The sequence below is a fragment of the Anolis carolinensis genome, chromosome 4 (genome assembly GCF_035594765.1).
Source record: "Anolis carolinensis isolate JA03-04 chromosome 4, rAnoCar3.1.pri, whole genome shotgun sequence".
NCBI classification, from domain to species: Eukaryota; Metazoa; Chordata; class Lepidosauria; order Squamata; family Dactyloidae; genus Anolis; species Anolis carolinensis.
The window spans coordinates 250,010,379-250,022,679 of record NC_085844.1 but is presented as its reverse complement, the minus strand read 5'-3'; the positions used below and the strand labels follow the sequence as shown (position 1 = coordinate 250,022,679).

Below are 12,301 nucleotides of genomic sequence, written 5' to 3'. Positions count from 1 at the left end.
AGCTGATTTTTCAATCTTGGCCTTAATTGCATTTGTTCTGATGGCTTGCTCCTGGGTATTATTATTATTATTATTATTATTATTATTATTATTATTATTATTAAATACTGTTGCTCAGTGATGCTTTGGGCGCATGCAGGTCATGTTCACATCCCCTATTGTCATGTTCACATCCCCATATTTCCTAAATTATCACTGCCTATAGCCAGAAAAGACAGCAAAAGAGTTTTGACTTGGTCAAACTTTACTATTATAAAAGACACAAAATATAGTTTACATCAATACATTTTCAAATATACAAAGTAAATAGGCATCATCAAACCCCATTTGGGTTTTCTTCCTTTATACTGGTCTCACAGAGGATTTTAGATATAGAAGTGTCCAGTTGTGAATGGAAAGCCTATTGTGAGCTTCCATTGAGATGACAAACTCAGGCACTGTGTAATTATAGCACTATGATTCCACTTTTAACTGCAATGGCCTTTCAGAATCCCGGGGTTTCATGAGCATTACATTGCCTGTGAACAAAAGCATTTAAATGGTATGTATAAAAGCAGGACAAGTATTGGAGCATGCCTGGAATAGCCCATTGCAACAGCGACTACTTTGAGGTGTGACAAAAGAACTGCAGTCCCTTCAACACAAACCATTCCATTTTGAGTCCTTAGGCCATATAAAATACTCCTGAAACCAATATTTCTAGATGCTACATTCATCTTGTATTTTTTGTTTGTTTGTGCTGAAGTGGCAAACCTACTGCTGTTCATTTTAAAAACTCAGCAGTTCTGCTGCCCTAAGAAAGGCTGGAACAAAAAAATAAGAAAGCTTGCAGCATTTAACGATAGAAATATTTGTTTGATTTAAAAAAAAAATCTTTGCTAGCAGAGTTGTAGCCCAGGAAACAAATCAATGTTTTCCTTGTTTGTTTGGGATGTTGCTTTGAAGGAGAGATGCAAATGTTTTGCAAAACAAAGAGATGGAGATCCTTCTCAACAATGGCTGAGCAAGTGCAAATCATCAGTCATATACTGTCCATTGGCTATAAGCTACTAAGTGGCAGTCTAACATTTCAAGAAGCCAAATATGGCTTTTTATTAATGCCCTTCTTAATGCTATTGGGGGAATCCACTGAGATCGAAGAGCCACGAGAGGCTAATCCAAGCTTTTTCCTCTTTGTCCCTTTGCTAATCTAGTCCAGATACATGTCCATCGTGGAGCCCTTGGTGACACAGTGGGTTAAACTCTTGTGCCGGCAGGACTGCTGACTTGAAGTTTGAATTGCTGACCTGAAGGTTGCTGGTTTGAACCCAACCCGGGGAGAATGCAGATGAGCACCCTCTATCAGCTCCAGCTCCATGTGGGGACAAGGATGGTAAAAACATCAAAACATCCAGGCAACATCCCCTGGGCAACATCCTTGCAGACAAGCCAGTTCTCTCACCCCAGAAGCGACTTGCAGTTTCTCAAGTCTTGACATGAAAAAAGCCATGTCCATCTTCTGCCCCTATTTACATTTCTGGGTTGTGCTTGCAATTTTAGTCTGCACACTTCATTTGTAAAAGTCTGAGCTTCCTCTGGTACTCCCAAGTAAAACCAGAATAGAACCTTTTTTTTTTCTCTTGAATTTCATTTACATATTATTTTTGTCAATAATGTGAGCTAGAAATATGAAGATGATTACCACAGTTTAGTATTTCTTCTTGTTGACTCATAACTGTTATTCACTTGGGGTTTTGCAATTCATATATATACCTTTCCCTTCCAGTTGGGCTCATCACTTGTTCCTCATTTTAAGAAATGCTTCTTTATTAGTTTATGTGCATATATTAAACTCATAAAACCGAAGAGGTAAAAGGGATTCAAAGGGTCATCTAGTCCAGCCTTGATACCTTTAACCCACATCAGTGACTGGTGTCTATCCAAACCCAATGTAAAAAAAAAGCCATAAGAAAGGAGAATCCGTCCACTTCACTGTCAGGGAATTCTTCCAGAATATTTTCCTAATTTTCAAGCAGAATATCTTTCTTAATTTGCTTCCATTGGGTTGGATCGTGTTCTTACAGAACAGCAGGAAACAAGCTCTCCCCATCTTCCATATTAGATATTTGCCAATGATTTTGTCATGTCATCTCTCAATCTCTCCTTCTCCAAATAAACATACTCAGGGTTGTTGTGCATTTTCTGGGCTGTATTTGCCATGTTCCAAAAGCATTCTCTCCTGACATTTCACCCACATCTATGGCAGGCATCCTCAGAGGTTGTGAGGAATATTTGAAAACTATGCCTGCCATAGATGTGGGTGAAATGTCAGGAGAGAATGCTTCTGGAACATGGAAAATCCACAACAACCCAGTGATTCTGGCCATGAAAGTCTCTGACAACACATTAAACATACTCAACTGTTCCTCCTTAGGCTTTGCCACCTAAATTAGGAACCATTCCTTGCATAAAAGAACAGGTGGCAGCTGGATTAGAGTGCTACAGATGAACATATTTAAAGCATTTTTTCTCTCTCTTTCTCACACAAACATGCACACAATCAAGCATTCTGGAACAAAGGATGAATACTGCACTGCAACTCCCATGGCTGGGCTGGTTGAAGAATTCAGAGAATTGCAGACCATAAATCTCACAAGGACCATCTAGTCCAGAGGTCCTCAAACTTTTTAAGTGGGGGGCCGGTTCACAGTCCCTCAGACTGTTGGGGGCCCAGACTATGATGAAATAGTCCAAAATTAGGATTGTTGTTGTTGTGTGCCTTCAAGTCATTTCAGACTTAGGTCAATCATAAGTCTAAAGTTTAGGACAGAGGCCAGGGAAATGACCTTGGAAGGCCTTAGTTTGGGGACCCCGATCTAGACAATCTCATAAGACCATAGGTAAGGAAAGGGACCTCCAAAGACCATCTAGACGATCTCATAAGACCATAGGTAAGGAAAGGGACCCTCAAAGGCCATCTAGATGATCTCATAAGACCATAGGTACAGAAAGTGACCCTCAAAAGCCATCTAGATGGTCTCATAAGACCGTAGCTAAGCAAAGAGACCTTCAAAGACCATCTAGACGATCTCATAAGGCCATAAGTAAACAAAGAGACCTCCAAAGACCAGGAAGACTTAGGTCAACCCTAAGTCTAACATTTAGGACAGGGGCCTGGTAAATGACCTTGGAGGGCCGCATCCAGCCCATGGGCCTTAGTTTGGGAACCCCTGATCTAGTCCAATGCCTCTGCCGTGCAGAAGTGCACAACTAAATCAGCCCTGAAAGATGTCCACCCAGCTTTGGTCATTAAGACACCAAAGGTGGGAGAGTCTGAACTTTTCCAAGAACTTGAAGCAAAAAGTACATGTCACTTTCCCTCTGAACCAGTATTGGTTGGCTGCGATTTCTTCATGTTTTGATTAAAAATGCATGAACTGCTTTTGTTAGATCAAGTTTCAGTCTAAGCAGGAACAGTTTCAAGCAGTAGCCATGGAGATCCCTTTGAAAGCAGGCAACATGAAGAGAGCTCCTTTTGCTTAGGGAATCTTGAGGTCCACACTGGCATGGTTCTTTGCATGGACCTTCCCATGCCAGCATTTTCTCACATATCTGTTGTTTTTTTTCTAAGGCTGTTGCTGATACTGGCTTTCCGTGGCAGTGAAGAAATCCTCCAGGATACTCTGATTGGACTCAAAGGTGGGACGGTCCTCCGGCTTCTTCTTCCAGCACCGCAGCATGATGTCGTAGAGCTCGACCGGGCAGCTCTCCGGACGGGGCATGTGGTAGCCCCGCTCGAGGGCACGCATCACCTCCTGGTTCGACATCCCTGGATTATTAAAACAGAGAAGAGATTTGTAGAGATGGGCACAACAGGCACAAACAAACATGGGCTCTCCAGGTGTTCTGGACTTCAACTCCCACACTTCAACTCCCACCATCCTTCTATGGTGGTGTTGACACCAAAACATCAGCCCTCCAGGTGTTCTGGACTTCAACTCCCACAATTCCTAACAGCCGGTAGGCTGTTAGGAATTGTGGGAGTTGAAGTCCAGAACACCTGGAGGGCTGATGTTTTGGTGTCAACACCACCATAGAAGGAGACTCCATCAACATCCCAAGAAGCTTGATTTCACTTTCAAGATGAAGGGACCATAGGCCAGAAAATGGTGAACTTTTGCATATATAGCTTTGCTTCTGCATATATCGTATCAGCCTTTTTGTACAGACACTGCAAGCTCTTTGTGTGAGCCAGGGTAGTACGTGTAACAAAGGACCTGTGCCCCTCCCTTTCTTTGTGAGTTGGTGCCTTTCTCGAGAAAGTTCCAAGGACAGAAGCTAGCTCAGAGTAAACAACAAGCCCCAACCCTTTTGAGTTTTAGAAAAGCTTTAAAAACATGGCTATGTGCTCAGGCTTTTAACGAATAAATGACAAAGACGACCCAGACTGATGTATGGATAAAGCACGAAGATATTGGATGAACAGATTTTAACCATATGTTTTTGTTTTTTTTCCAACAAAATTTAATCTAGTTTATTCTCCAAAAAAAGGAGGAAAAATATGAAAACAAAACCAAAACCGCAGTTCTTAACACTAGCCGTAAGTAAATTTTTTACAACCATTCAGTCTGTATCATAGGATGAAATAAATAAATAAATGAAATAAATAAATAAATTGCCCTGAAACCGTTCCAAAATATCCCCCTTAATTCAGAGGCCCATAACCTGGAATGAATGATTTGCCTACTACTTGGATTAATTCATTTTTAATGCATCAAAACAACCTGAGCCAGTAAGTGGAGAAAGAGAAAGAGAGAGAAGCAAAACAAAATAAAATAAAAACAAAAAACCCACAACTGGCAGTTTGTCCATTTGCCAGTTTGACCTCATTCCTCATGGATTGTTCATCTCAGTATTTTGTTTGTGGTGCTTTGACCAAAACCTCAGATCTCTTTCTTTTATATTTTATATATTTTATAGTGTATTTAACTGTAATAGATTTTATATGCTGTTTGTTTTTAATGACGTGTCGGCATCGAATTGCTGCCAATTGTACGCCGCCCTGAGTCCCTTCGGGTGAGAAGGGCGGGATAGAAATATTGGAAATAAATGAATAAATAAATAAACTAGGCTACAGACAAAGCACTTGTGCCAAAACAGGTGTGGAAGGTGAAGGAGACCCTCAGCAATTGGTCAAGTTTAGATAAGCCAAGATATATATTCTTTGTTTACTGCATGTACAGACCTGTGGGTGTGTATGGCTATTTGCCTTTATCATAGCTATGATGAAAATAAACTTTGCTTTTGATACTCTCTTGAGAGACTAGATTCGCTGCCTGATTTTACCTCCTGTGCCAGAACTCTTTGTGAGATAATTACTTTACAAAGACAGTTTTTATGTCAGGTAGGTGATGAAGGTGTATTGGGAAAATATAATAATTGTATTGGAAACTATATATTGGATATAATCATGTTAAGAAATAGAAATAGGAAAATATGTAATCACCAGCAGATTGTGTGCCTATAGCCAAAAATACACTCTGCTCAGCAAAATAGATCTCTCCCCATAAGCAAGACCAAAGTTCACTCTAAGTGCCAGGGACATATGTTAAGTGTCAACAAGAATAGATAAGCTAATGGACAAAAGACAAATTAAGGCTTTTTGGGATGTCAAGATAAGACCTGGTGCCAGGGGGGGAATACTAATTACTCTCTCTGACAAGCTAAGGTAGGGAGTAAATTCCTTAATTAATGGAGGACGAGGGGGAGCCCTAATGGATGAGATGAGAATTCCAGAGATAAGGCTAATGGAGGGTCAGAGGTCTTGAAGTAGTCTATATTTTAGGAAAATGCAAAGATAGCTTTTTAGTAAGTGCAAAGTAAGACTTTTTTTGACACTAATTGGTGATGGATAATACCTATGTGACGTAGATAGAGGCAGGCCAAAATAGTATATAAGGATCTGTGTTCCTTTGTCTAGGTACCTTCACTTTCCTGATTACAGGGGAAGGTCTTTTCTATATTGCTTATTCTCACTGGCCACTGAGAATAAACGTCATTTTTTTCTACAGCCACCGGAACTCTCTTTGTCTCATTTCCTCAAACCTTTGTCTGCCATTTCATAGGTTCTTCCCAATGTTTAGTCAGAATTTCCTTTTTGTCCTTTGAATCCATTGGATTGAGTCCTATCCTCTGGAGGAGCTTCAGAAAACAAAAATGCTCTATCTTGCACATGATGATGGGCTTAAAAATGTGTCTTCTCCATACTGGGAGGTGTTAGCTGGCCCTGAGTGTTGTTCTTTATTTACTTCCTGATATTACAGTTTTTTAATACCGGTAGCCAGACGTATGAAATTTTTAGATGAATTGATTTTAACTTGTACGTGTTTTTTAACTTTTGTATCATGTATTTTACTATGTTATGTTATTAATTTATCTGAACTGTTGTTTGAATGTATTGTGTCAGGCATTGAATTTTTGCCTATTATTGTAAGCCGCCTTGAGTCTCTTCGGGTGAGAAAGGCGGGGTAGAAACGATGTAAATAAATAAATAAATGCTAAGTATAACTAGCTCCCTAAGCCATTCCTTGGTTTCTAGACCTTTTGACCATTTAGTCACCTGTCTCTTGTACATATCCACAGTATTATTATTATTATTATTATTATTATTATTATTATTATTATTAATGAGATTTGACCAAAGCAGACTAGAGTCGGGCTCATTAGAATGCACCTTCTATAAAGATGTCAGCCTATCAAAGGCCCCTTCCACACAGCTGAATAAAATCCCACATTATCTGCTTTGAACTGGAATATATGGCAGTGTGGATTCAGATAACCCAGTTCAAAGCAGATATTGTGGGATTTTCTGCCTTGATATTCTGGATTATATGTCTGTGTGGAAGGGCCCTAACCTGACTGGGACCGTGAGCCTAGTATTTGTCAGGGGTTCAATGCAGTCATAAAACTCCTTTTCTTGCATAAATGACTCTATTAGTTCTGGTTAAGGAACCAAGTCTCCTAAAACAGAGTTGTTGTGGTCTTCTACTCAGACAACAAAACACACAGACTTTTGTTCTTCCTCAAACAAGCAAAAAGGCTTTTCTTTCTCTTTTGTTGCAGCAGTATACAAAGTATATACAAAATATACAAAGTTTACAGCTTCTTCTTCCTCACAGCAGCCGTTCTCAAATACACAATTCAAACCACCATCTATCCCTCATCAAATTTACTGTATATACTCGAGTATAAGCCTGGTTTTTCAGCCCTTTTTTAGAGACTGAAAAAGCCCCCCTCGGCTTATACTCGGGTGAGGGTCCTGGTTGGCTTATATTTGGGTCAGCTTATACTCGAGAATATATGGTACATTTATTATTATTTTCTATTATTATTGGTATTATTACATTTATTATTTTTCTCTATTATTGTTGCTATTGTTACATTTATTTTACTCTATTTTTATTATTATTAATAATACATTTATTATTTCACTCTAATCTTATTATTATTGCATTAATTATTTTACTCTATTTATTATTACATGTATTATTTTCCTGTATTTATTATTATTATCATTATTACATGTATTATTTTATTCTATTATTATTAAAAGGATACATAAGCACATTTACACCGAAGAAGATGAGAATAATGATTTGATCAGAGTTGGACAGTCTTATCTTAAATTTGAGCTTTATGTCAAAAACATTTAACCTACTAATGCCTCAATTAATGTAATTTTATTGGTACCGTGTTTCCTAGAAAATAAGACATTGTCTTATATTATTTTTTACTCCCAAAGATAAGATGTGCTAGGTCTTATTTTCAGGGGGTGTCTTATTTTTCCATGAAGAAGAATTCACATTTATTGTTGAACAAAAAATGAACATTTATTCTATACTGTCATCACAAACCAACATAACAAAACCAGACAAACTGTGACTTCTGTCAAGAATTTCTTGTTACTACCATTATTTCCATATACAACTGGTATATCCTCCATGCTCTGGTGTTTTGTTTGGTGAACGCCGGACATGTTTCCAAACAAAAACTCTGCTAGGTCTTACTTTTGGGGGAGGCCTTATATTTAGCAATTCAGCAAAACCTCTACTAGGTCTTATTTTTTGGGGATGTCTTATTTTAGGGGAAACAGGGTATCTATTTTTATTTCTGAAATTTACCACCCTCGGCTTATACTGGAATCAATGTTTTCCCAGGTTTTTGTGGTAAAATTAGGTGCCTCAGCTTATATTCGGGTCGGCTTATACTCGAGTATATACGGTACTTAATATAATTACAATCTATATAATACTCCCATTGTATTAACCACCACACCCCAATTACAGTGGCTTAACTCTTTTTACAGGTGGTTAGGGCAGAGGTTTCCTAAGGTCTACAGAGATACTCGCAGGAACACCTCAGCAAGCGAGAGTCCAAAAGTGGCAGGCTAAAACCCGGAACCTCAATCTGTGGCTGATACCGGATGAGAGACTCCCTCCTGGGCACACAGAAGACTTGCGACTTGGAAGGTACTGAACACGAAATGCAGACCTTAAGAAATGGGGCCACAACGTGCAACATGCGAGTATGGAGAAGAGCAAACCACAGACAACTTACTACAATGCAGCCTGAGCCCTGCGACATGCACAACGGAGGACATTCTCACAGCAACACCAGAGGCACTCCAAGTGGCCAGATTCTGGTCAAAGGACATTTAGTATCATGCCAAGTTGTTTTTGTTTTTATTTAAAATTTTGTTTATGTTTTCAGATACATTACAACTTGTACCCTTGGTTCGATGAATAAATAGGCCGGAGGTATTAACTCTGATATCACTTAGAAAATGTTAGGTAATTTCCAAATCCTGGCAGTATTATCTACACCTCTGAGAGTCCTTCCACCTGTGGCGCAGCTGGTTAGTAGCCATCTGCAATAAATCACTACTGAACGAAAGGCCATGAGTTCGAAGCCAGCCCGGGCTGGACTGAGCGTTCGACCATTAAAAATAGCCCAGCTCATTGTTGACCTAAGCAACTCGAAAGAAAGTTCTATCTGTCAAGTAGGAATTTTTTATTTATTTATTTTATTTTATTTACAGTATTTATATTCTGCCCTTCTTTCTCACCCCAAAGGGGAATCAGGGCAGATTACAATGAACATATATATATATGTCAAACATTCAATGCCATCAGACAAACAACATACAATATAGACACACACAGAGGCATTTAACATTTCCAGCTTCACGATTCCGGCCACAGGGGGAGCTGTTGCTTCACTGTCCACTAGTGACTGTACTTCCTCATTCCTTTTCCGGCATGTTGCTGGCAGTTTTATGGTGTTGTAAATTAGTTAAATTAGCCTCCCCGCATAAAGCATACCTAAATTTTCCTACTTGACAGATGCAACTGTCTTTCGGGCTGCTTCGGTCAACAGCAAGCCAGACTATTTAATGGTCGGGGGCTTAACCCGACCCGGGTTTCAAACTCATGACCTCTTGGTCTGTAGTGATTTATTGCAGCTGGTTACTAGCCAGCTGCGCCACAACCTGGCCCTTTAGGTACTGCTTATGCGGGGAGGCTAATTTAACTAATTGACAACACTATAAAAATCATCCAGCAGCACGTGGAAAAGGAATGAGGAAGTAATCCATCAAGGACTCGGTGTCACAGTGGATGATGAAGCAGCAGCTCCCCCCTGTGGCCGGAATCAAGCACACCTTCATGAAGCCTGGAAGCTGGAAAATGTCAAATTGCCTCTGTGTCTTCATTTCTGTCTCTATGTCATATGGCATTGTATGTTCGCCATGTATATGTACATTGTGATCGGCCCTGAGTCCCCTTCAGGGTGAGAAAGAAGGGTGGAATATAAATACTGTAGCCCTAAAACCAAGAAATCTAGAGCTTTTCTCTCCACGTACCTGGGTAAGGAGTCCGTCCGTAAGTAATGATTTCCATCAGCAGAATCCCAAAAGACCAGACGTCAGATTTGATGGTGAAGGAGCCGTAATTGATGGCCTCCGGTGCAGTCCATTTGATAGGGAACTTGGCACCTGTCCAATGAACAAAGATAAAAGAGAGTGGAGATGGAGATTCAGTTGAAAAATAGCATCATTGCTATTATTAAGGTTATTTTTATCCCTTTCATCAGCCACTGAGGTTGATGCAACAGCAGGCAGGTGACAAATACAATTTTAAAGACAGCTGTGCAGGTATATGCCATATATACTCAAGTATAAGCTGAGTTTTTCTGTCCTTTTTAAGGGCTGAAAAGCCCCCCCCCCAGCTTATACTCAAGTAAGGGTCCTGGTCAGCTTATATCCGGGTCAGCTTATACTTGAGTATATAATATACATAATTTATTTTTTCTGTATTATTATTGTCATTATTATTACATTTATTATTTTTCTCTATTATAATTGTTACTATTACATTTCTTATTTTACTGTATTATTGTCATTATTATTATATTTATTATTTTACTCTATTATTATTGTTATTATTACATTTATTATTTCACTCTATTATTATTACTATTACATTTATTATTTTTCTCTATTATTGTCATTATTATTACATCTATTATTTTACTCTGTTATTGTTATTATGAAATCTATTATTTTACTCTATTATTATTGTTACTATTACATTTATTATTTTATTCTATTATTATCGTTATTATTACATTTATTATTTTACTCTGTTATTGTTGTTATTATTAAATTTATTATTTTACTCTATTATTATTGTTATTATTACATTTATTATTTTACTCTGTTATTGTTGTTATTATTACATTTATTATTTTACTCTATTATTATTGTTACTATTACATTTATTATTTTACTCTATTATTTTTATTATTACATTTATTATTTTCCTCTACTATTATTGTTACTATTACATTTATTATTTTACTCCATTATTGTTATTATTACATTTATTATTTTATTCTATTATTATTGTCATTATTATTACATTTATTATTTTTTCTCTATTATTATTGTCATTATTACTACATTTATTATTTTACTCTATTGTTATTGTTACTATTTCATTTATTATTTTTCTCTATTATTGCCATTATTATTATATTTATTATTTTACTCTATTATTATTGTTACTATTACATTTATTATTTTTCTCTATTATTGCCATTATTATTACATTTATTATTTTACTCTATTATTATTGTTATTATTACATTTATTATTTCACTCTATTATTATTACTATTACATTTATTATTTTTCTCTATTATTGTCATTATTATAACATTTATTTTACACTATTATTATTGTTGTTACTATTCCATTTATTATTTTTCTCTATTATTGTCATTATTATAACATTTTTTATTTTACTCTATTGTTATTATTATTACATTTTTTATTTTACTATTATTATTCTTACTATTACATTTATTATTTTTCTATTATTGTCGTTATTATTACATTTATTATTTTACTCTATTATTATTGTTATTACATTGATTATTTTATTCTATTATTATTATTACATTTAATTATTTATTGTATTTATTATTATTGGATGGATACGTAATACCATTTACATTGAAATCATGATTTAATCAGAGCTGGACAGTCTTAGCTTAAATTACAGTTTTATGTAAATATTCGAAAACATTGAACTTACTGCTGCCTCAATTAATGTAATTTTATTGTTATCTATTTTTATTTTTGAAATTTACTCATAGCGGCTGCATTTCCCACCCTCGGCTTAAACTCAAATCAATAAGTTTTCCCAGTGCTAAAAAATTAGGTGCCTCGGCTTATACTCGAGTATATACGGTAAATAAAAGTAGTAGTAAGAAATTGGGGTTTGCAGGAATGGGACAGATTTATCCTTCCTTCCTACCTTCCCGGGCTGTGTATTCGTTATCCTCAATCACTCTGGCCAGGCCAAAATCTGCAATTTTGCACACTAATATTCCTGAGACTAGGATGTTGGCAGCCCTCAAGTCCCGATGAATGTAATTTCTCTGTTCAATGAAAGCCATACCTTCAGCAATCTGCAACAAGAGAAGGAAAAGGCATCCGTTACAAAAGAGTGTCAACTTGCAAAACTGTCTGGGAGACATCATCGTCATGCATTTTATTTGCCCTTTAATGATTAGCCGGATTCTCCGTTTTATGCTCCAGACATAACGTTATTGTGCAAAGTCTCTAAGCTTCATGTACATAAGAAATGACATTTCTAGGACAGAACGACTGGGTTAATTTTCCACGGTGTTAATATAACCAAGCAGTAAATCATCAAAAGGACACAAACACCGAGATAATATGTTCTCCAAAGAAACACAAT

The 12,301-nt window shown here is 37.0% G+C and overlaps 1 protein-coding gene across 1 annotated transcript in view; it reads right to left on the bottom strand.

Annotated features, from left to right (window-relative positions):
* Nucleotides 1–226: 226 nt before the first annotated feature.
* hck (HCK proto-oncogene, Src family tyrosine kinase) overlaps nt 227–12,301 on the bottom strand; it is a 60,058-nt gene continuing 47,983 nt past the window's right edge. The window contains exons 11-13 of the mRNA XM_062979171.1: nt 11,855–12,008; nt 9,899–10,030; nt 227–3,808 (exon numbers count right to left, since the gene is read on the bottom strand). Of these exons, the coding sequence (XP_062835241.1) occupies nt 3,606–3,808; nt 9,899–10,030; nt 11,855–12,008 (489 nt within the window). The 3' untranslated portion in view covers nt 227–3,605. The remainder of the gene's footprint in view (nt 3,809–9,898; nt 10,031–11,854; nt 12,009–12,301) is intronic.